Source organism: Struthio camelus, chromosome 1 (assembly GCF_040807025.1).
Source record: "Struthio camelus isolate bStrCam1 chromosome 1, bStrCam1.hap1, whole genome shotgun sequence".
NCBI lineage: Eukaryota > Metazoa > Chordata > Aves > Struthioniformes > Struthionidae > Struthio > Struthio camelus.
In genome coordinates, this window is record NC_090942.1 from 70,400,971 (window position 1) to 70,427,354 (window position 26,384).

The following is a 26,384-nucleotide window of genomic DNA, read 5'->3' on the forward strand; positions in this document are numbered from 1 at the left end:
ATGCTGTACAGTTTGTAACCGTCATGTAAGCCTGTCATCAGTGCCAGAGTCCGTCTTGCCCTCTCGCACGTTTTAAAATCAACAGAGGAAAGTTAGAGCGAATGGCCCGCAAGTGAGTTATAGGGTCATCTCTGTGTGGGACAAATGTATATTCCTGTAAGATTGCATTTTTATCTAAGGAATGATGTTATTTTAAAATTGCTAATAAATTTCTAAACAATGTCCAGAATTGTTCAATATTGTAAATGTTATCAGAGCTCCTTTGACATTGCTCCCTTCTCTCAGCAGTGGCTGAAAAATCAGACAGCTTCCTGCAGCCCCGTATTTCCCCCTGGCAGTCCCACTGCAGTTGAAGGGGCCTCTCGTGCACGTAAGGGGCTGCAGAGCAGTCTTGGATAGCCACAGACGATCCTGTTAAAACAGTAACGTAGAAAATCCAGTCACTCTCTGTAATGTAATCACTGCAGAAAGTCTACCATCTAATGATATCCGAAGTGTGACTCATGTATAACCAAACAGTTAACATTTTCCACATAGGAGTCTTTTTTACTAAGCGTATGCATCAAAAATGAGTACCCGCAGCCTCATTACGGTGCAATTAATGTATGCATAAGCCATGCAGCTAATGGAATGATAACAACTAGCTTATCGCACATTGACTTTTTGATTACACAAAATCGTTCTAACAGCGTGGTTATCACACAGTTACATTGTGATGCCCACTGAACACTTGTGTTTCCTGACATAGCACTATAAATCATAGTGTACTTAGACCAAGGATATCTCTATAAGATTGAGCAAAATCTTCTGTAAAGAAAAAAGAATATTCCTCTTCAATTACGTGTGTGTATATATATATATATATATTTTTTTCCCCCTCGACTTGTTCATAGATGTCGCACTGAAGGTTTTGCTACATTCACTACTATTAACTAGTGGTGTCACAAAACAGTAAAATCCAGGAGATGATTCAAACCCGTGGTTGTCACTGGCATAAGGAGCTGGAATGGCAGTACCAGAAACCTCTCTGTTGCCAGGCTCAGACTGGCCTTCAGTGAGGCGTTTCTCACCGCAGAATCACAACAAACCGCCATGCACTCAGCTGTCAGCAGAAAGCCAGCAAACGCGTCAGCTTTGCTGAAACGTTTGCTGAGCTGGAGCCGCGCTTGAGCTCCCCTGGGCCAGGCTATGGTTTTGTGTGAAGGCCCATTCGGAGGCTGCGGTTTGGATGCAAAACAAGGCGAAAGTCAGTTGTGGATGTGCTACAGGCTGAAGTTTAAGGTGTGACACTCGAAGTGAAACCTGTGAGACAGCCGAAATCCTGTGAGGTTTGCACAGACTCCTGTGAAGTGAATACATTTGGAACATCCCCCTGACAGAGAAACAAAATTGCGACACGCATCTAAAATAGCTTCGGACTGGGCATTCACAGCCCTCCATCAGCGTTCATTATTAGCGCTCCCACTATTGATCGGGAGCTAGAGGTAAACACCAGGGCTAGGTAAGCACGAAGAGCTCTGACATCCCTGTTGTCTCCTCGTGAAATCAAGGATAAAATGCCTGGATAAATCAAGGTTCGGCTTCTTAGGCCCTCTCCCCCCACCCCCCATAGCTTTGCCCACAAAACTCCGCAGCAGCTCAGCGCCTCCGCCCACACCCGCGCCAGCGGCGCAAGCTGCCCGCGCCTCGCAGGCCCCGCCCCACGCCCCGCCCCCAGACCCCTCAGGCCCCGCCCCCACGTCACCAGGCCCCGCCCCGGGGCCCCTAGTCCCCGCCCCCAGGCCCCTCGGGCCCCGCCCCCTCGGCGGCGGCCCCTCCTCAGGTGCGGGCGGCACCGCCCCGCGCCCAGGTCGGAGCCCGGAAGCCCCGAGGCGCTGGCGGTGGGGCCGCGGCCATGGCGGGCGCGGGGCGGCAGCTCTCCCTGCGGCTGCGGCTCCTGCTCCTTCTCGTCCTCCCCGTCCCACCCGCGGACGCGGCGCTGCGGCTGCTGCTCGGCGCCGCGCCGCCTTTCACCTGCTCCCAGCCGGTAAAGCGCGACGGGGACCGGGGGCGGGAGCGCGGCCGCTCGGCGGTGCCTCTCGGCCAGCGCCGGGGCCGGGAGTCGGGGCGGGGGGGGGAGGGCGAGTTTCTCCTCGCGGCCCGCCGCGTCCCGCGCCGCCAACGGCCGCTCGCGCCGCCAACGGCCGCTCGCGGGGCCGGAGGGGGTGGGCGGGGGCGCTCCTGGCCTGCCGCGCCGCCGCGGCCGGCCTGGCCGGCGTTTGGCTGTGGGGGGGGGGGTTTCGGCGCCGTTTGCCTGGCGAAAGAGGGGAGCGGGGCGGAGGGGAAGGGCCGCCCCTGCGCTGGGGAGGGAGCGCGGCGGGAGAGGTCTCGGTGCCGCTGGGGGAGCCGGTCCTGCCCCTGCGGCGCCGCCAGCCGCGGCCCTGCTGCTGACTGCGTCCTCGTGTCATGCCCTGTTGCTCAATGAGGGACCAGTGCTTGTGCGTTGCTGTTGTTGTTTTTCCCCCGCCCCCTTTCCCTACAGTTTGGGGGCTGTGGTCTATATGCAGCAAAGCAGCTGTACGCAGCAAAGCGATTGCGTTACCTTCATGTTAAACCAAAACTGTAAATAGCGCAGAACTAGCCCGGCCATGTGATCCCTGCCAGGAAGCGCCTGTTGCTTACATCTGTGAGGCGCCGGGGCTGAGATTTACTCCAACTGCCTGAAGTAACTGGGCAGGATGTGAGTCTTTGCTAATAGCCGGGGTTGCCTAACGTGCTAAATGTTTTAACCTGTTCCTTACGGTTAAGGGAATTTGAGGTAGAAACTGTGGATCTCTGCTGAAGGAGTAGTTAAACAAATTGCGTGTGTTTCTGAAGTTTCGCAAAGGCCAGTTTTTAGTTGCTTTTCCTCCCAGTGGAACCAGGCGGAGAGGATGTAAAGTAAGAGAAGTGCAGATGTAGTACGTGTAAGAAATGAACTATAACCAACAAGAACTGATTTTTGCCAGCCTGAAGTATGAACTCCTAGCAGGTCTTTGATTTGGGGGGAGAGTGTCTAAGATGCGTGTAAAAAATGCATAGAAGGGGGGAAAAGATCTTCCAAGCTGGAAGGACTTGTGCATCATGACATGCTACCAGCAGTCTAGACAACGCAGCTGTTCCAATGTAGTTACTAACATGTAAACCAAGATGTTTCCTTTGGGGTAATAGATTTATAAATGAGCATATAGGTAACTAAGTGATTTGCTTCTTGTAGCATGCAGCACCCTTCCTTTCAGTTTCATGTTTCTCGCTCTTCTAAAGAAAATTCCCCCTGTCTGTTAAATCAGGATATGTGTGGTCAGCTACAGGAAGAAAATGTGACCTTTAAGAGAAAACATAAATCCTAGCTGTTCTACAGCGCATCTTCCATTTCAGACCATCTTCTCCTATAAATGTTACTGGGTGAAGCCTTCAGCACAAATACCGTGATGTGGTACCTAAAGAAGTATTTTCCTTTCCTAATTTGAACTTCTAGTATGCTGACTGCTGAGCTGGCGAACATGTCCTGTGATCCAGGCCCTTCTTTCTGTCCTTGCAAGAGATCCAGCCCTCTCCCAGACTGTGATGTTCTTATTCCTCTATAATCTTTTCCTTATACATTTCCTGTTCGTTGTATACTCTGCCCCCTGTCCTAATATTTGACCATGAGCTTATCCATGTTTTCCCGGACTCTTCTGTGCTGACTTTGCTTGGGGTATTTAAAAATACCCCAAGAAAACAGTCTACTTCTGCAATTTTGCTATAGCCTGGACATTGCGGAATTACAAAATGCAAAACCTTAGGAAAAGGGAAAGAGGAGACTGCAACATTGCTTAGGTATTTGACACAGCCATGTGTGTCCAAACTCTGTTAGTCACATAAAGTTTGAGAATAATGCATTATGGTGTTTCCATGAGTCCTTGGATGCTTGGGCTTTGACTGACTCAGTCTTCCTGGTTACATGTCCTTTTTTTAGGAGGCATGTTGCCCTGTGCGCTGGATGTGCTCGTAGATCAGTGAATGTATAAGCCTGCCACGTTGGTCACTCTTTCAGTAAGCCATTTGCTAAAATGCAAACCAATTTATGAAAAATCAGTTGGCCTAAACAAACTTGTAACAGCCTCTGTACAAGCACTTGTGACTCTGTTGACACATATAGGAAAAGTACCATCAACTGAAATTAAGACAGTTGAAAGCAGCTCCTCCTTCCTTTTCTGTCGGTTGCGCTGTTTTCAGAGGGCGATTCAGTAATCCTGCCAATATGCGACTGCAGTGTGGTTTGAAAGGGAAACTGTTGGTTGGTGAGAAACACTTCCTTTTTGTTACCCAACGTACTCATCTGTTACTGAACTTTAGAGGAGGTCGGGGCAAGTAACAGTGGCTTTTCAGTAAAATTCTCATCTGGCAGAGGCTGTTTTGGAGACAGGGCAGAGGAGGAGAAGTGTCATATCAGCAGATAACTGTAATAATAATTTAAAAAAAAAAAAAAAAAAGAAGACAACTTGTGAACAGGAGCTCATCTTACTGAAATATACTTAATGCAGCCTACTCACCACCGTTTCATCAATTCTACTGTTCCATAAGGCTGGAATAGCATTACTGCAAATGTAGTTCCTTCCAGTAACTATTGAATATGTCATCTGTGGGGAGGTGGGGTTCTGCCCTTATAGTGTGCATGGAGAAAAAGCATCCCACAGATTAAATACCCATCTGGTTGTTCACAGTGGAAGACTTAATCACCATGTTCAGGCATTGGGCTGTAACTGTTTTATGGCACGGCATGCCTTGTGTCCTGGAGGAATACAGTGTTTATAACTGCACTACCTCTATGTTGTTGGATAGGTGTGTGTAGTTGATGTTTATGCACTAAAAACCTCTGGGGAGGAAGTTCATGCAACCCTGTTCATGAAGGTGAGCGGCGGTGGTATACGTGAGGAAGACTTTTCCTGCGTCTTCTGTACAAAAATGTTAGCTTGCCTTTGCTGTTGACCAGCTAAATGAAAAATATCACAATGGTTTTGTGGAACATGGCTGTTTCTTCCTAGCATTAAACGTCTTCCAGTACTTATTTTTGTCACATATGAATGTCCTGTCAGTCTCTCCTTCTGAGAAGTGAGGAATTGGGAAAGGGAAGTTACAGTAAATTTTAAATCGATCAAGCTTCGGGAAGCCTATGGAATAGTTCATAGATGAGAGACAAGTTTTGGGAGGTTGGAGCCCTTCCCATTCAGCAGCAGCCATTTTTAAAGGAAAATTGGATACCTTCCCAGCTCAATGCAGTTTCTCGCCAGTTACCACAGCATCCTGCTGGGAAATCTTGGCCTTCTATTAACTTAATAATTGGTTTGTTGTGCCACAGTGCTTTTAATCAGTTTCATTTTTCAGATTCATGTGTTTCGTATTGTATGTGGTCTTTTCTTCTTTGATATCAAAAGCAAGAATAAAACTTGGGGGCGGGGGGGAGAAAGTGAAAGAAACTGGTTTTTAACTTTCTGTGAGCATGGGACAAATATGAAATGTTGACTGGGCTTGTCCTCATCTACTGATCATTGTTTCATGCATCACCTCACAATCTTCCTGTTTTCATTTTTATGCCTCCTGTGGCTGCAGCTTTGCTTGGTGGGCCTGAAAGGTGATAGGGAAACAGTGAGAAGAGAGCATCTCTGTTTAAGCCAGTTCTTCTATAAAAGTCTGCACAGCCCATTGCCTGCCCATGGGCTCTATCTCTGGCTTTCATTTGGAGCTCTTCATTTTTGTCATCTCTCCTGCCATTTGCCTGCTTGCTCGTCTGTTGTATCCTGCCTAGCACACGCATCTCAGTCCTGTAAATGCTACTTAGGTGTTCCTAGCTTTATGTGGGGGAGTAGAAAAAATAATCTTGGTAATTTTATTCTCTTGTATCGTCTAAACGTCTTGCTCAAACAGGGAAACAAGGTTACGTATTTCTGCTGACCACGGGTTTGCTCAAGTAGTTTATGAGTGAGCTTGGAGCATCAGGGGGGACTTGACTTGCCTGGCCCGTCAGAAGGGAAACCCAGCAGCAGCAGCAGTTCCTCCTGGGGCTGAAAAAGCAATAGGGTAAATCAGGCAGTAGATGCCATGCCCCCAACATTACAGGAAATCTGTCGAATTAAGCACTGGGCCATCTTCCAACCAGAACTGAGATTTGGCCGGGGGGAGGGGGAAGAGAGTATTAGAGCTTATAAAATACTGGACTAAGGGTAAAGTGGGTGTTGTAGTAAGAGCTTTTTCCCAATTAGAAATGACATATCCATGCGTAATAGAAGTTCCACCTTCCCTTATCTAGTGTGTCCAAGGGTAGGATTTAATCAACTACTTGATACCACTGGATTTCTTAAGTGACTTTTGCATCCAGTTCATAAATGCAGAACTATAACAAACTTATAACAGAACTATCACATTATAATGTGATGGCAGTTCTTAACGATAGGCTTGAATTTGTAAGGCATCCTGGAAATAGATCTACTTGAGCAGAATAAAGATTAATTGCTTTTTTTTTTTTTAACATCAGAATTTTTTTGCAGCTTAGTTTGTTTCGGACTTTAGGACTAACTTATTTTACTGCAAAACTGACTTGCATTTTTTAATTGCTTCCCATTTTTTGGCCATTCTTCTCCAAAGTTGCGCCTTCTGGCATAAAAGCACATCCTTGGCAGCAGCCAGTCCGTATGAGCTGGGCTGCAGCTTAGCATCCTAAAAGGAGATGAGAGTTTGCACAGTGACTGCTGTCGAGGAATCCTTCAGGGTTCTTATATCCCTGCCTGCATAATGGCTTCATTTTCTCCTCCTATCTTCATTTTCCTGTGCCAACAGAGAGGCCTTCTCAGCCATATGAACTATGCCTCGAGGCATTTGGGGCTGCTAAGTCATTCCTGTAATACTGGGGGTGGGGAAAGGGTGTGGGCCAACAGTTGAAGGGGTGCCGTGCCGGCTGCTGCGTGAAGGGAGGATCCTCCTTGTTCTTGTGGTTAAACCACCGACTGGTGGTGGCTTAACATGCTTTAATGTAGTCATCTAGAGGTAAACAAATGTCATTTGCACAGCAGAGGAAGAGGCTAATGTGGGGCAGGAAAAACCGTATGAATGTAGCCCCCTGACAATCATGAGTGGGGCTGGGGGAGTGGTGACCTGCTGGAATAAGTACAGTCAGTTGTCCCAGTAGAAGTCCAGTGCGGGAAGCTAAGAGAAATCTTGAATGTGGAATTTCAGTCCAGAACCCTTATCAGCAAACTGATGGTGCCTGGTCCAGCTGTTGCCTTTTTAATGAATGCCAGATAAGGGGCAGTCTCACCCCTGCTGAGAACATCGCTGCAACAACCAGTTTACCTGGGACAGCAGAGCTGGGCGAAGAACCAATCTGTTTGTCTGCTGTGCTGGATCAGTCTTCATAAATGTAACAAAACAAACAGAAATTGCAACACTTCCTTGGTTAACTGTATCTTATCTGCTAATAAACAGAAGCACCAGTGCTCAAATGAAAGCTGATGTTGCTGCTGTTCAGGCAAATAATATATTATAATTTATACAAGGACTTCATCATGGTGGAGTTTACAATAATTACTGATAACTGAAACAGCAGAAGGACAAAATGACTTATATTAAGTGGTAGGTTTTAACGGAAGTCATTAACCCGGAGGGGGAGGAGAGGACATAGTTGCCTGTTGATGCAAGGGACATTGTCAGGTTAAATACTTTGCCCCCCCCCGCCCTTCAAAAAAAGTCTGATTAAGCATTTGAAATGTTAGATGTAAATTCTTTTTTTTAGCTTAATCTGCTTTTATGGTAGCTACCATTTATATTTTTTTCCTCTTTCAGTGAATGCAGTTTAGCTAGTTTGGTTTTGGTTTAATAAGCATCCACTTTTTGCGTTCTAGGTTTTTTCCATTGTCAAAGGATTTAGGTTGCAGATGCTACATGGGAATGTTCTAGTGCAAAAAAAAAAAAAAAAAAAGATTTTTGGAGTCACAAAATTGTAATAACATTTCCTTTATATGTATTTTTAAAGCATTTTTTCTTAAGATTGAGGAAGTCAAATACTCAATGGAGGATTTGCCTGCCTGTTTGTCTACAGTAATTTAAGTTGGTGCAATATAATTGTGAGAGTGTAATTCAGAGACTAAACTGGTATTTGATATTCAATTTGATTAAGTTGGTTCATTTAATTGTGACTGTTTTGACCTTTTGAGTATGCTGAAAATAATGAAAAGTACCTCTTGCATATTTTTACTAGTTGGCATTTAAGTGCACAGATTCAATTTGCTCTTGGTTATGCTAGAGCTCCTCTGCCCTATGCAGAGCATAGTCACGCTGCTTTTGGTGACGTTTGTCCCGAGACTTGCATCTAGTGAAACACTGGCTGTTTCCAGAGTTGTTAGTGCTGCAGCCTGGGAACAAGGCTGGGGGTCCTCCAGCAAGTTGCAAACTATAAGGAGATCCAGAGTGAAGACAGAGGAGGAGAAGACAGGATTTCTGCACAGAAGCGGCTAATGTTTGGGGTCAGGGAGGAGGAGGAAGGGAACAGAATGGGGTAACAGCAAGGAAAGGTTAAATATGTCACTGCTTATAAATAGCAGTGACAGGTTAAATATGTCACTCCCTCCCCCCTTTATAAGGGAGGCTTTAGCAGGGAAAAGTAATTGGAATATTTGTGCCAACTGTGGGATGTTGCCTGAATCCTAACATAGCACTCTAAAGATGATTCCACTTAAATTTTTAACTGAAAAATGAAGCGGCCTATTGCTAGGTAGCTGGTAGGCAAATAATTCTTCGTCAAGCTTTAGTTTTTCAGGCAAAGTGTTGTATAGATTTGTGTATCTTCAAAAATTCAGGGTAGCCAGTTAGGCAGATTCCTCCCTTTGAATTCACTGAAATGAAACAATGCTTCCTGGATTATAATAAAGTTGATCAATGTTATACAATTTAAGTGTTGCACTGAAACTCTAACATAACTGTAGCTCAGGTACTTCTGTATTACTGCTTGCTTATCAGTGTGTGGATGTGTTTACCTGTAAAGCACACCTGACGGCTGGATTTATTCTTGTTTATCACATTGACTTTTGTAACAAGGGCCTAGAAGAGATTTTCAGTTTTTCTTTTTTTTCCTATAAGCATGAGGAACAAAATGTCAAATCTGCCTGCTTTTGTTGAAGGTTTGTGAGGAGACAGATACTTTAGCTGAAATGTGACCGTTAACGTCTTAAGCTTTCTTGAAGGCCTTTTAGTCAGTGGAACTCAACTCACGTTTAAAATAACCGGTTGCTCATTTTAGTTTGTGATACCTGAATTCACCCATCACTTAACCTTCTGTATTTCCTTTAAATGTTGCAAAGCTTGTTAATTGCTATGATGTTTTGCCATCACTTAGGACTTGTCTTAAACTAGGATATAGCCCTATGTGTGTTAAAAGGAGATAGAAGCCAGCACATGTTTGTGCTGTGATGAAGCAGTGATGTTTAAAAACGCACCCATCTACTTCAAGCAGAGTATTTCACGTCACACTGGTTTTGGTCTTAACGCTCTTGGGTTTTGAAAGATTTTTACTGTCATCTTCTCTCATTTTTACCTCTTTGCAATTTCATTCTATTTGTTGCTACTGCTGTCACTTAAGCGTGTGCTTCAGGTGAGCAGAGGTTTCATACCCTGAGTTCTTTGCTTTTCTGCTTAAACTTTATGCGTTCTTTTCTGGTGATTAATTCTTCCAGCCTGAACGTGTTGCTGTTCACTGAACTGTTTGGTATCTGCCCCTTTCCTGCCACCAAATAGAAACAAATTAATGTCAAGCCAGTTTCTATTTTGTGAGTAACGTTCTTGTTTCTTTCCCCCCCACAGGGTTTAAACTGCCTCGTAAGAAATAGTAAGTCCTTTTTTTTCTTCTTTGTGGTGTTCTCATCAGACCTTTTCGTTTTTTAACTGTGTTCATGCAGCAACTTTTTTCTACTAAAATCAGGGAGATGCAAAATGAAGCATTGCTATCGCACCTACCTTTGGAAGTTTTCTATTTGATCCGTAATCAGTTCTAGCCAAAAGAGAAATGCAAAGTCAAGTCTGTTTTTTCAGGGTAGAGTTCATGGGGGAATGGAGGGTGAAACACAACCCAAATTGTTTATCATCTGTTAAATGCTCAGACAGTCAGTTATTAAAGAAAGACAAGTTTGTCTATAAGTGTTGTTTACATTACAAGCTTGCCATCAATAATAGTACTTAAATTAACGTATAAACTAGAATAAAAAAGAAAGGAGCAGGAAGGGGGTGGTGGCACTGTTGAAGGCAGTGAATATAAATTATCAGGCATTAAGTACAGTGAATTGGAGAAGGAAACTACAATTATTGCAAGCCCTACTGAACATAGTTGTCATTGGATAAATCGGGTGTAAGGAGTCAAATCTTAGCTATGGCACAGATCTAATACACTTAAGTATACTTAAATATCAGTAATATTTAAAAAAAAAAAAAAAAAAGTTCAGCAGTTGCTCATTTGGTGTATGGGAGACATCTGAATAGATCTGCAGATCTCCTTGGTATTTTGTTCCAATGGTTGTTCTAAGCAGGCTTATTTCTGCTTCTGTGCCCACCCTATGCTGTGCAGGTGCAAGTATTTACGCAGACATGCTTGGTGACCCCAACCAGGGAGCTGCTGGTGCTGAAAACAACCGGATTTTAAGCTTTTTTTGGCAAGAGAGGGAGTCAGAAGGAATGGGATGAGATTTGTATTGGCAGAGAGCCATTAGAATGCAACTTGACAGCGCAGCCAAGGCAAACCGCAGCTCCACTGTTCATTAGTACACTGCCTTGTTTGAGTGAGTTTGGCTTAAATTCCGCCTTTTGGTTCTAACTATGTTTTTCTCCTCTAGGGGAAAGACTTGTTAGTGCCTGGTACACTCTACCCTAGAATATGTTATTTTTCTAAGACTCTTCTAAATTTTTTTTTTTTTGGTAAAATGAAGATGATCTAACTATTTCCTAAGCCTAAAAGTATGCTGACATCAGAAGGGATGGTGCCAACTTTGCACCACTCCCAATTGAGAGCTCCCATCACTGACCCAGCAAAAGAGCCCAGAAGTGTGCTTTCACGGGGGAGCTAAGCCAGTGCTGTAGCAGCAAACTGCTGCTGGGAAGCGCAGCTCCCAACTCTATCCTTGCCTCCAACTGGCTGGACGTGGCCACTGCTCCCCTCTGGCAATGCCGGCAGCTGTGGCTGGCAGCCCAAACTGAGCTCACCCTGACTGAGTAACCCACCAAAGAAATGGTGAAATTTTGTTTGCTGAATCGGTTTCTGAACCAGTTCATCGCGCAGCCCCATGGTTGCTGAGCTTGTGCAAGTGAGTACGTGAAAAACATAGCCAAGAAAGAACAGCCTTTCATTAGCAGCATAGTTTTTATTGGCTTTAGCTGAAAGTGAAACTACATGTTTTGCCTTTATTTGTGGAATTCAAGCGACAAATTCATTCTTTGCTCTTCATTTCAGTGTGACAGCATTTTAATGTGGGCACAGGAAGAAGCTAAAGAATATCATACCTATCTCTCCAAAGCCTGTATTTTACCTACCCTTTTGCCTGTTCTATTTCTTTTCTGACATATGAGCAGGCTAGCCTGATCACTGTATATGATTCAGAGATTGCATGACCCAAGGAGCTCATGTTCAGTAGTTTTGCTACTAGGTTTTCAGAAGTACTGTAACTCAGTTTGTTAATTCTCATTAGGTATATGTGGTCTACACGACTTGGAATTATATGCACGTTACAGTATGTCAAAGTTTTGTCTGAATGGGTCCAGTGTATGGAATGGCTCAGGCATTTGATATGATTTTTTTATATATGATTTTTAAAATGCGTAGCATCAGGCCTATCCTCACCCTCCCTCTCCCCCCTCCCCAGCCTATTAACAACTTTCAACTGGTGACTTCCCACTGGCAACTCGTCCTTGAGATTTGTCAGACACTTCTTCCTATGTCTGTGTTTCATTGATGTTGCACAGAGCTGTTTTTAATATGTTCTGATAGTAAGTCACATGTCTTACATAAGTCAAATAGATTGTCTGTCCATGAAGCCTGTCATACCTTTTTGGTTTTTTCCTGATGAAATTACAGGACCTGTTTTTTCATAACACCATGTTTACTGATGTTAATTATTTCTCTATCCAGAGGGCTGCTTGGTTTAGGAAAGATTTAATAAGAGGTGGAAGCTGAAGTGAGATGTATATTCAGATTAGAAATAAGGCAGTTTTTAAACAGAAAGTAATTAACCTGGAACAATTTGCTCAACTACAGGAGTGATTTGCTTGAGTATCTAATAGACCTTTTTATCATTGGAAGGCTTGAAATTAGTATTAGTCTTCTAACATAGATTTGGTTTGACAAAAAGGTATAGACTTGCTGCAGGAGGTACTGAGTAAACTTACTTGATCTGTTTAAGCAGACTACATTGTGGTGATATTTCCTCTTTTCCTCAAAATCCGTGGAATGAATTATATATTACTAGAATGCATGAGTTCAGAGTATTACAGACTGTTTAGAGCAATTGCATTTCCCAGTTCAGGCTTGAGCCTGTGCGTGCTGAAAACTAGCTTTATTAACTGTGAGGCAATCTTAATAAATTATCACCAACTTTTGCCTCCCGAGTACCGCTCGGGCAAAGCACAGACCATAATTTCAATTAGCTGCCCTTTTGCCATCCCGTAAAAGGCAGCATACACATTTAATAAGTTGCTATGCATGACAAAATACCAGGAGAGATGGAAGCAAGATAGGACTAGTGTTAATTTGTTGACAGAACCAAAACCACTTTGGAAAGCCAAATTTTGTGTCAAGGGAAGTGTTTCCTTTGCCCTGCTCCTAAATAGCAGCTTTCACTTGCTCGACAGGTACCTGCATGGAGGCAAGCTGGCTGCACGTTCCAATGTGGACACCTTCTGCTCCAAGTAGTCTTCATGTCTCTTCTGATGTTTTCCGTCAGATGGATGGAAAATTGTTCCCTGTGCTTCGGATAGAATGGAAAGTGGCCACTGATGGTAAGTGGTGGTGGTTTAACATGAGCACGGAGCAGAGGAATTAGGTGTGATCCAGTAAGGACAAAGAGGAAAATGAGTACTCAAAGTCTTTTGCTGATCTACTCTTGGGAGCAGAGCTTAGAGATTTGAGGGTTTGGTGGTTCTTTTTGTTCTGGGTTTGTTTATTCTCGAGGATGGTTTCTTGCTGCCTGAATCAGGGCTCTGGGTTTGCTAGGCCTTCAGCAGAGTTTAAAATGCTTCCATTAGTGTGGAGAAGTAGATAAAATGTGAAAAATGGATAAAAAGAGAATGCAGCAGTGGCACACACCTTAGCTGCAGTAGTGAGGGGAGAAGGGAGATTCCCACTTCCAGCAGTACCTTTTCAAGAACTGGTCTGTCAAGCAGAGTAGTGACTGCGACTGTCTCGTACAGGAGAACTTCATCTGTGGACAGAACAAACAGGAATTGATTTGAGAGGGAGCAAATAGTTGCTTTTGTGCTGTTATCCTTAACCTAGTGCAAGTTCCTCCCATTTAGGATGCTCTCGTCCTTGTAACTTAGATTTCTTATATGCAACATGTATCTTGATAAAGAAAAGAGTTGTCTCATTGCTGGAAGTTTAGGAAGTATTAGTAAGTCAACAAGGTACTTAACAAGTACCAGTAAGGCTTTTTTTCCACTCTCCAAACATCTTTGATTTTTCATTCGTTTATGATGTTCTCCTTGCATACCCTTGTGCACAGCTTGGCACTGTTTTGAAGCAGAATAAAATACATTAACTTTCTGATTCTGTAGGGTCTATGTCTGAGGGCTCGTCTGTATAGCGTTTATAATCTCAACATAGCTGTATTAACGTAGAAGCAGGTGTGGCTCAGATAACAGAGTCATCTGGTAGTCATGGCTATCAATGTGCTTGTTGGGATTATTTATGTCAAAATAAAAGCATGTTTGTTCTGGTGCCAGAATTGCTTAAAGCAGCCTTGACAGGCAGGGCTGAACACAACTCTCACGAGCTGGGAACTGCCAGGACGCTTGGAAAGATGAAGTTATCTTCCACTCTGCTCCTTCATTTGCACGGAGGGAGCACTTGCCACGCAGGACAAACTATAATCTGAACGTGGTGTTGGTCAGCCCTGCACACTTCGTTTTTCATGGCTGGACATGCCTGTGTCAGCATCCCCAGGACCTCAAAGCAGTGAGACTGCGACAAGACTAGGCTCAGTGGTAGGCTCCTTGGGGGTTGTGACCTGTGCACATGGAGCCGGAAGGAAAAGAAAAACCTTTCTCCATCCCTGTGCCTGCAGCTAGCATCCAGTGTCTTCGGGGGGCAGAGCTGGCTGTGATGCAGGTGAACAGCAATCAACAAATCTGTGCCCAGTTTGATTTTCAGAGCAACTTGTCACTTCAGGTTCGTCCGGATGGAGGCCGGGTGAGTGCAAAGGGCTCTAAACTACCTTTTTAGTCCATAGGTTTGTTTCAGCTTCACCTGTCATATAGCAAGTCTGTTGATGAAAAGTACAGAGTGGTTAGCTGGAAGAGGTGATGTAGTGATACAGATACTGTGCTTGAGGCCTGGTGTAATTTCCCATTTATTTTATGCTTTCGTGTAGCTGGATGCAAGCTGCTTACCTATCTTGGTTTCTCTTTCACTTTTACTGTCCTTCAGGTTATAAATGTCTTCTGATGCTTTGTTGCTCTCAGTTCAGTGCCTGAACACACTTCTTTGTTCTAGGGATTCTTAAAATGAACAATTGTAGCAGTTTTTGCTTTCCGCTTGACAGCGGTGACACTTATCTTTCTTTAACTCAGTCTTTCCCTGTACTTCCCATTCTCTCTTGCACTGTCCTGCTGTGGATAAAAACACGAACCTGAGGGTTTGTCTTTCCACCTTATGCTCACAGATTAGGAGACTCATCAGAAAAATGTTGAGCATCCACAGCTCCCTTTATAGCAGCAGGAAGTTGGAGTTTATTCCTTACCTCGCAGAATTTGGCCGAAGTTAACTTACACTCAGGACCCTGTGCTTTCCTCAGCGTTTTCGCAGCATTGCTGATATGTGAAAAGCAGTATAGAGGGGGGGGAAAAAATAGGCAATGGCCAAGTACAGAACTATACATATGTAGTTGCAATTATAAATGCTTAGCACTTGCATGGCACTGCAAGATTCATATAGGACTAAAATTTTAGTCTCAAAACTGCATATTCTACTCTAATCTCCTTTCAGTTCAGAATGTAATCTAGTGGAAATTGTCCACACAGCTGAGTTTGGCATGAGATTGTTGCTGCCAGCTCAGAGGTCCTGAGAAGTAACTGTACTCCTCCCAATCCAAACATGAGAATTTGAGACAGAAAAGCAAGAGCAAGGGACTGGTTTATTTAAGGCATTTAGGTCTCCTTGTTTAACAGTCAAGCTTCAAAAAAAGGCCATATAGGATGGGGGAACACAATGGGACCAAACCAAGTCAGCTGTTAACTTTAGTGCCTTGATAGCATAGCTATCTGATTTTAAGTCCTTTTCAATGTGTTTTGTTTTCAGTGGAACTTCAGTTTTGACCGCTTTGAGGTGGAACCTGGCCAGACTTACCAAGTGACCGTCTACCACCTGCCCAAACTGGGTGTGGATGGAGACCACAATTGCAAGTCCATGCCTTACACAATGCCTGGTAAGAGGTGCTCTATTTCGTTAGGCCTTGAGTTTAGGATTTTGTTTGATAGTTTGTAGACTGGGTTTTTCTCCAGACCAGGTATGTGAACTGGGAGCAAATTTGGCCACGGGATGACAGTATTGTAAAACGCTTGTCCTTTCTAAATATAGCTGTTTAGAAAAGTCATGATGTTGGTCTTTTTTACAGTGCTACTGTAGCTTATCCCTAAAGTCCATATATCATTTGTGTTACAAGTCACCGTTCTTGTTTCTGGGACCCTCTAACCAAAAGATAACACACAAATTTCTGCTTGGAAGAAGATGCATGGGCAGGAACAATGAGGTGGAGGCCAGGCGCTTTCCTTCTGAGTGACTAGTTCCTAGATGAAGGTGCTGCTGTAGAAATCTTTATAGGCTCTCTAGAAAGCTGAACAAAGTATTAGGCTTGAGCCCCTGAACTGAGGCATCGCTCATTAACCATAGCTGCAGCAGAATTCGTAAACAGAAATTCATAATTAAATTGAAAGACTAATATGGGTGCACCTCTGAGAGGCTGTTTGAAGATGATAAATTTTATTTGCTGGATATTGTTGCTGAAATGTTCATCAGTGGAGCAGATAAAAAGATATTCCATCTAGGTGAATGGGGCTCTAGACTAATCTTTTGTGCTCTCTGCTGGCTATCAGTGCTGCTTTTGTTTAATTTAAAATCTTTGAAAGTTGCCCCTGTGTTTGTGGAAGCTGGAAGTACAGACCAAAACTTCCAAATCAGGATGAGTAAAATTTAGCTTCTAATGTCAAATTTTAGGCACCTAAAGGTTGATTTATAAGGCACAGTTAGGCAAAGTTTACCAAGAATCTTGATAGTTATGTGTCTGACCCTTTCTTGTGCATATGAAAATAATTCTCTAAAAGAACCGGTTTTGGTTTTTTCCCTTTGAAGATGCTGAGCATCTGTGGTGCTTTCTGGCTGTACTAACCGGTTTGTAAATGTTTGGCATTCAATACACAGCTTGAAAACTAGTCCATCATTTTCTTCTCAACTTGCTTAGATTTAGGAGCACAACTCTGTAGTTACAGAATTACAAAGTATGCAATGTGTTAGTGTGCAGCTGGAAAAGGAGAGCAGACACTTGATTTTTAGCACTGGTTATAAGGAGCACTTTCTAGCTCTGATTCTACTCTGTTCTTCTGGAACCTAGCGCATTATGTCAAGGTCAGCAGTTGCAGAGAGGTTTGCTGATTAGAGCTTGCCTGTGAATTATAGGAGCATGAACTCAAAATAAAGTTGGAAATTTAAAGTCCATGGTATTTTCTTTCATCTGTTTAAGCAAGCAATGATAGGGAGTTGTTTCTCTTCCTTTGTTGCTGCCATACCCTGGAGGAGAAATATAGTTTAGGCTGAGACTTGTGGATCCCACACAGCTAAATGTGTAAGTTTGGATCTGAGTGTGAAAAAGATCCCCAAAAGCAGGGCCAACCTAGTAAATTAAGCTAAGAGAACTGTAAATTGGGAAGAACGTTTTTAGGATCAAGAAGGGGATTCCAGCCTGCTGATTTTCCTGGGACAGAACACTTTTGGAGGCATCTATGGCTGTGGCGCTCTCTAGGTCTGGAGATCAATATAAAGTTGTAATTCCTCTCCCTTGAGAGCGTATTATCATACGAGCCTCTCTGCACAAGTCTTCCATCAGCAAGTGTTGTCAAGCATTAATATTATTAAGTATTGTATGTATTGTATGTATTATTAAGTATTGTATTATTAAGTCTTGTCTTGTTAATTATCCCCGCCCTTAAAAACATAACATCAGTGGAGGGGATAGTTTCTAGCATGGAAACAGTGACGCTATTCTGACGCAGAATTTTGCTACTGCATTGAAACAAAGCTCCCTACTTAACAAGGAGGGCTCCACATTAGATATCTGGTTTCTGGTGAGAAAGTGGGTGTTTTTCTTGAATGGAAGTGCAGTATTTCTGACCTGTCAACCGATGGTCTCTTTCCTGCAGACTGCAAGGACTCTCTGATGAAAAGAACTGTTCCATGTATAAACACAGGTAAAAGTTGTCTGTTTGAGTCGCCTAGTCATTGGTGTCCTGTTGAAATGTTTCTGACAGTTGAGAGACTTGAATTATCTGCGTTACTTCCAGGCAGCCTGTGGGAGCCCAGGATCCAAGGTAAAAGTCTAGATGATGCAACTCTGCTCGTGAGCTTTAACCCGTGGACGGAGTCAGCCCATTATCAAATCCATGTGGCCAGTTTCCTGAATGAGAAGAAATGTAAAGTGGCCACACATAATTTCACTGAGGTAATTACTTTCCCAAAATAATTTCTGCTATGATAACTTAGACAAAAATGTCTTGAATAGTCGCAAAACAAGCAGGTAGAGCCGTAATGTTAGGGGAACTAACAAATGTACTTTAACAGTGATTTCCAAGGAATTATTTTCAGGTTTTTTTTTCCCCCCCTTGGAAGATGGAACTTTCTTTCAGGAATTTGGTGGATGAAAGATCAAAAGGATGTTCTCAAAGGTATCTTCTCTAATGCATTAGAGTAGAAGACTCAATTCAGTGTTATTTATCCAAGCAATGAGACAGTTATGGGGCAGTCTATAAGCACCTGTAAAGGAGACAGAAATTTGACATTGGAGTCTTTGGACTTTATTTCCTTTGTCAAGCTAGTGCCTGGAAGACAAAGCTAAATAAATCAGAATTGAGGGGCAGAGTTTTAACAGTGAGTATAATAACTCGTTGAAGTAGTTTATCAGATGTTATGTTTGTGTTTTTAAAATCAAGACTCAGTGCTTTTGCAAGAGGTGTTCCAGTTAAACTGACAATCAGTTCCTGTAGGTCTTAAACCTGCGTTGTTGAGAAGCTCAAAGTAGATGCAGTGTTGTCTTCTGACATAAAAAAACTGTCCCCCTCAGGAATCTGAAGGAGGAAGAATACTGAATATTTGATAGTAGTCTCTATCCTGCCGTGAGGGAGGGCAGGTAAACTGGCATTCAGCTTGCTTAATCTTTCTATTCCTTCCACACTAAACATCCTTCAGACTTCACACGCTGATATACCTGAAGTTATTAATGACACAGCATGTACAGCTGTGTGCATACATCCCTGGCAGAGGTGACTATACCTCGTTTCAGAGTATGCCTCTGCTAATCATTGTAAGAATGTATTTACATTGAAAAGAGATTGGTTGTGTGCCGTGGATAACAAGGACAATTTATTGTCTGTTCTGGTGTCACAGGCAGCAGTGTTAAGTCAGCTTTGTAAATTCAAACAAACCAGGAAGCTGGTTAATTAAAAATGCGAACATTGAATAGCTTAAGATATCAACATTGTTAAGAAACCGTAAGTTTAAGTTAATGCTTTTGAAGTTACATGGAAGACATCCTTAATTATTTTTATTTCCTACTACCTGTGCCACCTTAGCCTGCTGTCTTAGCTGCATTCCAATTTCTGTCACACAAGATGCCCACAGTGACGGTCGCCAGGACATTTGTTTCATCCTCTGAGCTTCTGATTCCAAACAAAATGAGGAATTTCTGCTTTTTTGTACCACACCAGTAACTTGCCTTTCCCATATTCTCTTCTCTCCTCCTTTTCTTTCTTACTGCTTTCACTCTGTTTTCTTCTTCCTTGCCTTACAATAATTGCCTCTGATTTCTGCAGGATGGGCTGCAGCAGCAAGTAAATGTTACAATCAAAATAGAGAAGAACATAAGAGCTTGTTGCAACTACAAAATACAGGTACAGTCTCATTATTCCTATATCCTTCCTTCACCAACGAGAACATGAACAACTTCTGAATATAATATTTTTGCGCAGTGTTATGTTCTGAGATTGACTAATCTCCGGTTGCCCATATCAGGGAAATAATGGTTATGGCCTGAGAATAATTTCTCACATAAAGGTGTCCCCTGTAGACAATGGCTCTTCATTCTAGTATAGGGTAGCCAAGCTTGAGTGACAGAGGAAAAGGATTAGTACGTATGCAACCCCAGGAGCCCGCTGCCTTATTAATGTACAGTGAATAGTGTGAAAACCGTTGATTAATCTTCTTGTTTTCTGAAGGGAAATGGGAATTCTGTGTCCCTGTGCTGAGCTTTAGGGAATGAAGAGGCAGAGGGAGACTAAAGTAGGGAAGAGAATTGCTGTTAAGTATAGCTTCTGTTTTCTGGATTTATTTCAACTACAGGTTCAGCCATTTTTTGTGAACTGTGGCACAGACTGTCTGAGACATTCCACTTTCGTCCCATGTTCACCGATGCCAAGTGAGACCATCTCTTCTCTAAATTAGATTCTTATTGTTTTACAGAGGGAAGCTGAAGCTTTAATGTAACTCTGTCTTTTGCAGGTACAGACCCATCAGGTAAGAAGTCCTTCCAATACACTGAAACTTCCCTTGCTGCTCTTTTCCTGTCATATAGAATAACAAGTGATCGTTACTGGGAATGACCTGATGGTCAGGAAATATCCCCTTGTAGCACTGCTGAGCTCAGAACATGAGTTGCGTTAGAGTTACCTCACTGTGCTTTAATAAGGCAAGTATTTCTATGCAGTATGAACCTTATGGAATGATTGGGTTTGTTGTTTATTATTTTAGAGGTACTTTACTTGCATGGAATTCTTTGAGGAAACACTATTTTGACAAGAGGAGTCTTGATTTAAAATACTTTCTGCCTCTTTGCTCAATGTTCAAAAAGTGCATAGTAAAAAGAGCTTTGGGAGAGAATAGCTTGCATGTTTTCATCTTTGTGAACATCAAGATAAATCATGTGTATAATGATTTAACTTTTTTTTTCTTGGCTGCAACAACCCCTGTGAAAAGCTAGTTTTATCCAAGATGAAAACACACAGGCATGCACACCCCTGTGTGTTGAAATAATGCTCTACCCTAAGCTTTTTTTGAGAAGGTAGATTATGTGAACAAGCAGGATATGGGATGCATGCTGTTCACAGAGGAAGGCTATTGGTCTGTGGTTTCAACGTGTTCCGTGTATGGCTCTTTGTGGAGTAAGCTTATGGTGCAGAGCATCATCATGGAAGCAGATCTTTGTTTCAAAATGCTACTGTGGCACTGCTGGGGAAGGGCAGTGGGGGGAAGTACCAGGCTGTCAGCGTGCTCTGTCCGTAGCTTTGGACAGAACTGTGGTCCTTCTACCTTGGCTTCTGCTACTCAAGAGACTTCTATTCCTAGATGAAACTCTTTTGCTGTTCAAACTAGCGTCTGAGTGCTCTTTTTATACCATAGGTGATATGATTATATGGTTATACTGGTGTATCACTGGAATCTGTGTGTTACTGGTGGGATCAGTCATAGCAGCTGTCATTTGTATGACCAAAAAACGAGCAGGTAAGACTCATACCAACTGGAAAGAGAAAGCAGAGTGCTACAACTGTATCTTTCCTGTTCCTTTGTTCTTACTGTTTTCTGCCTTGCCTTTGTGATGTTGCACAACAGATATGATGCTTATGTAAACACTTTCTTCTGTTTATATCACAGGACTTGTGTAACATCCTAAAACCGTCCACCTAGTTAAGTAAAGTCTCCCATGGCTTGTGCTGGCTGACATTCCGCATAGAGCTTCAGAGGAAGCTTATAGGGAGGAGAAAAAAAAAAAGATTCCCACTAAACCAAGTTTCTGCAGATATCTCTTCCATTTATTTTTCTCCTGCATTGTGTAAGAGCCTTACAGGATAGAAACTTCCTGTTTTCCCAGACCGTAGTCTTTCCCCTGTCCCCCAATGTCTCTGCAAAACTCACTTCTATACTATTTTGAGTTTAAATAACGTTTTTCAGTGAAGATGCGGGGAAAAAAAAAAAAGGGGGGGCACAAAGATTGACATCGAGCAGTTTGGAAAACTGGACAATTAAAGACAAATTCATAGTCTTTTGTGCTGTAACCACAAGGCAGTTTTCACAGGGAGACTGTGCAACTCGCTGAGGGTTTTTACCTGAGAGGAGTAATCAAAATCTTTCAGAGGACTTCTCAGCATAAAAATTATCTGTAAGATGTACCTGGAGACGCTTTAACTTCTTCAGAAAAGCCTCTTAAGAAAAAGCTATCTTAAAAAAAAGCCGCTGCTTCTTAAGGAGAGGTAGGAGAAGGTGTGGGAGTTCTGACTTCATTTTTCAGAAGCAAGCCAGATTTGGGAAGGATGGAAAAAAATCGGTTTTAAGCGCATCCCTTCTCTCCGAGGAAAAACAAAGTAAAGTACATAGCAAAATTGGCTGTGGAAGAGTCTTTATTAATTTAATATGTTTTTATTAGGCTTCTCCCTTCCCATTTCGCCTTCCAGTTAGACTTTCAAATCTAATCGGTGGAAGGAATTGTTTTTAAGGGGATTGTTTTACTTGTTAGAGTTGACAGTGACTTTCTCTCTCTCTTCCAGGACGCCAGCAAGGGAAAGGCAACCACAATGGCTTGCAAACTGGTAAGAGATCCTGCCTGTATGTTGTCAAGTACTCTCCCATATGTAATGCATTCTGGAAGAGTTGTTCAGAAAGGGCTATCGTGGACTCTATTCCTCTGCAGGTGTTTCTCAGAACCAAAATGTAGCCTCAAAACCTTCCTGGTTAGCCAAAAGGAACTTCTTAAGAACTGGTAGCGTTGGACAGAATATACAAGTTGGAATGCCATCCTTTGGCAGATGGGAGATAACTACTTTGTAAAGTGTTCTTTTGTTGACACAGCTGTGGCTGTACTGGCAAAAGAACCCTGGCTAATCATCTAAGCCATAGCAGCAGTAGGTTGCTTTGGGGTGAATGCAGCTCTCTGGGGGGAATATAGCTACCCTTGCAAGACTATTGAAACCAGCCTGTTTATGCATGAAAGGTGAAAGTCTATGAACCATCCAGTTGTTGTTGTAAACCACAGCTCCCCTGTCTGGACTCCCATATTAAACTTCTGCAATGAGATGTTGTCAGCTTATTTTGCCAAGATAGCTACAAAACTGGTAATAGCTAGAGCCTTCTGTTAAAATTCTCCCAAGCTGATTGTTGCTGGCTTGCACCATTACAATTTCAGAAATGGGATTGGGATGACTCTCTTCCTGTCTTTCAGAGGTACTATCTCCAGACCTTCCTCTGCCACCCTTGAAGCCGCGAAAGGTTTGGATTGTGTACTCTGCTGATCACCTACTCTACGTGGATGTGGTGCTGAAGTTTGCAGAGTTCCTGATGACAGTCTGTGGCACTGCTGTAGCCTTAGATCTGCTGGAAGATCATCAGATCTCGGAGCTTGGGGCATTACCCTGGCTTACTCGACAAAAGAAGGAAATGGAAGACCTCTCTTCAAAGATCATTATCTTATGTTCACGGGGCACCCAGGCCAAATGGCAGGCCATGCTTGGAAGTGAGCCTGTGTGTCTCAAGCAAGATCAGCAAAAGCCAACTGGAGACCTGTTCACCCCAGCCTTGAATTTGATCCTGCCTGACTTCAAGAAGCCAGCCTGTTTTGGAATGTATATAGTCTGCTATTTTGAGGGAATAAGTAGTGAGAAGGATATACCTGATCTATTCAACGTCACATCCAGGTACCAACTGATGGACAAGTTTGAAGATATTTATTTTCGGATTCAGAACCTGGAGAAGTTTGAACCAGGGCGTATACATCGAATCCAGGAAATCACAGCTGAGAATTATATCGATACCCCTAGCGGATGGAAGTTGAAAGAGGCAGTGCGAAAGTTCAAGGAGTGGCAGACAGAGCACCCAGACTGGTTTGAGACTGAAAGCATCTGCTTGGAAAATGATGAGGAGCTGCAGTCCCTGAACAGAGACAGTCAGGTGGATTCATTGCTGAATGAGCAGGGTGGAATTGTGAAACAGCAGCTGCACCTATGGGAGCCTGATCCTAGTTGCTGTTACATCGTCAACCTCCGCATGCATGAAGGTGAGAGCAGAGGATGCAAGCTGCAGCCTCAGCTGAATCTATCTGGGGATGCGACTTCTCAGACTATGGTCGTTCCTATGGATGAGGCCCCTCTAGTTCAGGTAGTGGAGCTAGTCTCTCCCATGGAAGAGAAAAATGTACTTGGTCATCATGTGGTGACTAACGAGGACTGCATGGAAGGAGCTCCTCTCCTGGAGACAAGTTTTCCAGTGAGGAATGACATCATCCTCCATGATGACTGTGAAGCTGCTGCAGGAATAGATGACAAGAGTCCTGCAAACCTCTCAGGTGACCTGAGACAACAGCTGAATGGACTCATGTACTCGCTTTATCAGCAGAGTGTCATGCCTTCAGAGCCCTCTTTCTGCCAAGAGGAAGCTAACAAGCAACACCAGTTGGTCTTAGATGACCAATGCAAAGACCAAAGACAATCAGTGCAGTCAGACCAGGGCTACATCTCGAGATGTTCTCCTTTGCCTCCTGATGACCTTGTGGAAGAGGAGGAGGAGGAAGAGGAGGAGGAGGAGGATCCAGAGAAACAGGTGCTCTTTCATGAACTCTCTCCAGAGGTCTTGAACAGTCTAAAGAGTCTCCAGAAGCAGTTGTTTTTTCAGGACATTCAGCAGAGCTGTGACTGGGGGTATCTAGCTGAGGTGACGGACAGGGGCCAGTCCTTGGAGGACTGTGAGGCTCCATCTGGGACATACTCCATTTGAAATACAGGAATGGAAGGTGGTACAATGCATAGTGCTGAAACTGCATTTTAAACACCATCCTTGTCCTTGTATTACAAACAACTTACTGGTGGGAGCTTCCTGTCTGCTGTCAGGAGGTGGGATTGCCCACCAGATGAGTAATGTCATTGCTTGCAATCCCGGTGTGGAAGGAGGCAACAGGAATATTAGCGACTGCTATAAAAGAACAGGTGGTAATTCTGTTCCCCTGGGACATGTGTTGCATTGGATCTTTACTGCCTGAAAAATTACTGTGGTTTGTCCAGCTGTGCCTTCAGAATCCCACCAACCACCCTCAATTTATTGCACTAGACGGAAGTCGAGGCCAGAAATCAGAGCAGATTAGATAGCATAGCAAACTTTACATTGCCAGTTTGATGCATCTTTTAAATATTTGCTTGTAAATACTGTGTTAAAGATGTGTGCCTTAAACTTCAGCTAACTTAGGGCTGTCTCTGCCTGGCTGACTTCTCATTTTTGCCACGCATTCTTTGACACATCCACATTTCTGCAGCCATTCCGAAATCAAGTAGAGTACCTGAGCAGTAAGTGGGAGAAACCATTAAATTAGGAGGCTACTTTGTCTCCTTAATAACTCTCCTTACCTCTTGTGGCAGTTGGCTTGAAACCCGCAGTAGGGGGGAAGGGGGGAGGCAGGGAGAAAGAACACTGGGCAGAAAATGGGATATGGGTTTATTGTCCAATTAAAAAAAGAATCTGGGACTGAATACAGAGTTGCTGAATCAGGAGAATTTGGCATATTCTGCAATGTGTTGCTGTGATGCTGTTTGCTTTTGGACACCTTAGTACCTGGAAGACTTAAAGATGTAGATAGTGGCACCCGATTAAGGAAATGAAAGACTATTGGGGGAGAGAGGGGGGTAGAATGTAGCTTGAACAGATGCTAACTGTTGTGAAATATTTGCTAATAATGAAGTGAGGGATTAGTCTTCCAGGAGCAGTGATGGAAACTGTACCAGTTCCAATGTCGTGAAAAAGAGGACTTGAAGCACTAGAAAGAATAGTTCCCCCCCTGTAAGGGATCACCGTGGTTCCCTGTCGTATCGCCTGGGCAGCAGTCTGGTCAAAGCTGGCATTCATCCTGTTTATTCTCATGGTTTCTGCAGCCTGGCAAGCTGGGAAACAGTCTGAGATGTAAACACATCCATGCCTTTCTCCTTCGTACTCAGACAAGCTTGTCATCTTCCTGTCCTTGTAAGTTTAATTGTCAGAAAAAAGTTAAGAGAATTTTATTTTGGCTTTTTTAAATCTGATATTTCAGAAGATAACCTACTCTTCTATTTTTTCAACCAATGGCGTATTATGTTTTTTTTATAAATTTGTATGTTTGTAACTTGTTTTTAATTTAAGGAACAAAACACAATATATTAGAATATATTTACTTAAATGCTTTTGTGTCCTCTTCTCAATTTCTGCCTAACAATTGTGTAAGTATTTTGTACAGAAATCTGGGGCGAAACTGAGATAAAACCAAAGCTGAACCAGTTGACAAATGCCATAACCTTTCTGCAAAGCGCTGTGCTGCTGGAGGCTGCTGAGGGACATCACGTGTGAGAAATGCACATTTGCTCAAAATTGGTGTTAAAGTTAAATGTGTGTAACTTCTGTGCAAAGCTAGTTAGTGAGGCAGGACTGTTAAGCGAAGCTTGCTTTCTCTACAGCCTTATGCCTAGAGAAATTTGACAGAGGGACAGTCCCTGCATATATCTGAACTTAATGCTGGGTGCCATCTTCGTTTCCTGTCTGTACAGGACCAGGTGGACAACAGGAGCTAAGCAAGTGGTAACTGTGATCTCCGTTTCTCCAGTGAGTTATCTTAGAGCATCATAATTGTCATCTTGGTGATCCAGTTCATAAAATTCCTTTTATTTTACAGGAATTAACATTTAAATCTGATTTTTCTTTTTTCTTTCCTGCGAGTCCTTTTCAAGTGGCATGTATTTCTGTAAATGGTTTGAATAGGAAGCTCAGGAGTGTCATCTAGACTTTTTCTGCATTAGTCATTGCCTCTCAAATAGTTTCCTTGGTGTTACAATTTTCAAAATAGTTCTAATGAAAGTAAATTCTAAGCTTGAGGAATGTT

At 43.1% G+C, this 26,384-nt stretch overlaps 1 protein-coding gene across 3 annotated transcripts; it reads left to right on the forward strand.

The window, feature by feature from the left end:
• Positions 1 to 1,830: 1,830 nt before the first annotated feature.
• On the forward strand, positions 1,831 to 25,688 carry IL17RA (interleukin 17 receptor A). Of its 3 annotated transcripts, XM_068947557.1 has the most exons (13): positions 1,831 to 2,026; positions 9,850 to 9,874; positions 12,880 to 13,026; positions 14,310 to 14,434; positions 15,542 to 15,668; positions 17,656 to 17,703; positions 17,797 to 17,954; positions 19,321 to 19,398; positions 19,847 to 19,922; positions 20,006 to 20,020; positions 20,903 to 21,004; positions 22,045 to 22,086; positions 22,716 to 25,688. In XM_068947557.1, the coding sequence occupies exons 1-13, from the start codon at positions 1,895 to 1,897 to the stop codon at positions 24,260 to 24,262; spliced, it is 2,622 nt and encodes an 873-aa protein (XP_068803658.1). In that variant the 5' UTR covers positions 1,831 to 1,894; the 3' UTR covers positions 24,263 to 25,688. The 3 variants fall into 3 exon arrangements, with proteins under 3 accessions (XP_068803658.1, XP_068803665.1, XP_009678115.2); XM_068947564.1 differs by lacking the exon at positions 9,850 to 9,874 and having other exon boundaries at positions 1,867 to 2,026; XM_009679820.2 differs by lacking the exons at positions 1,831 to 2,026; positions 9,850 to 9,874 and adding an exon at positions 9,911 to 11,339.
• The last annotated feature ends 696 nt before the right edge of the window (positions 25,689 to 26,384 follow it).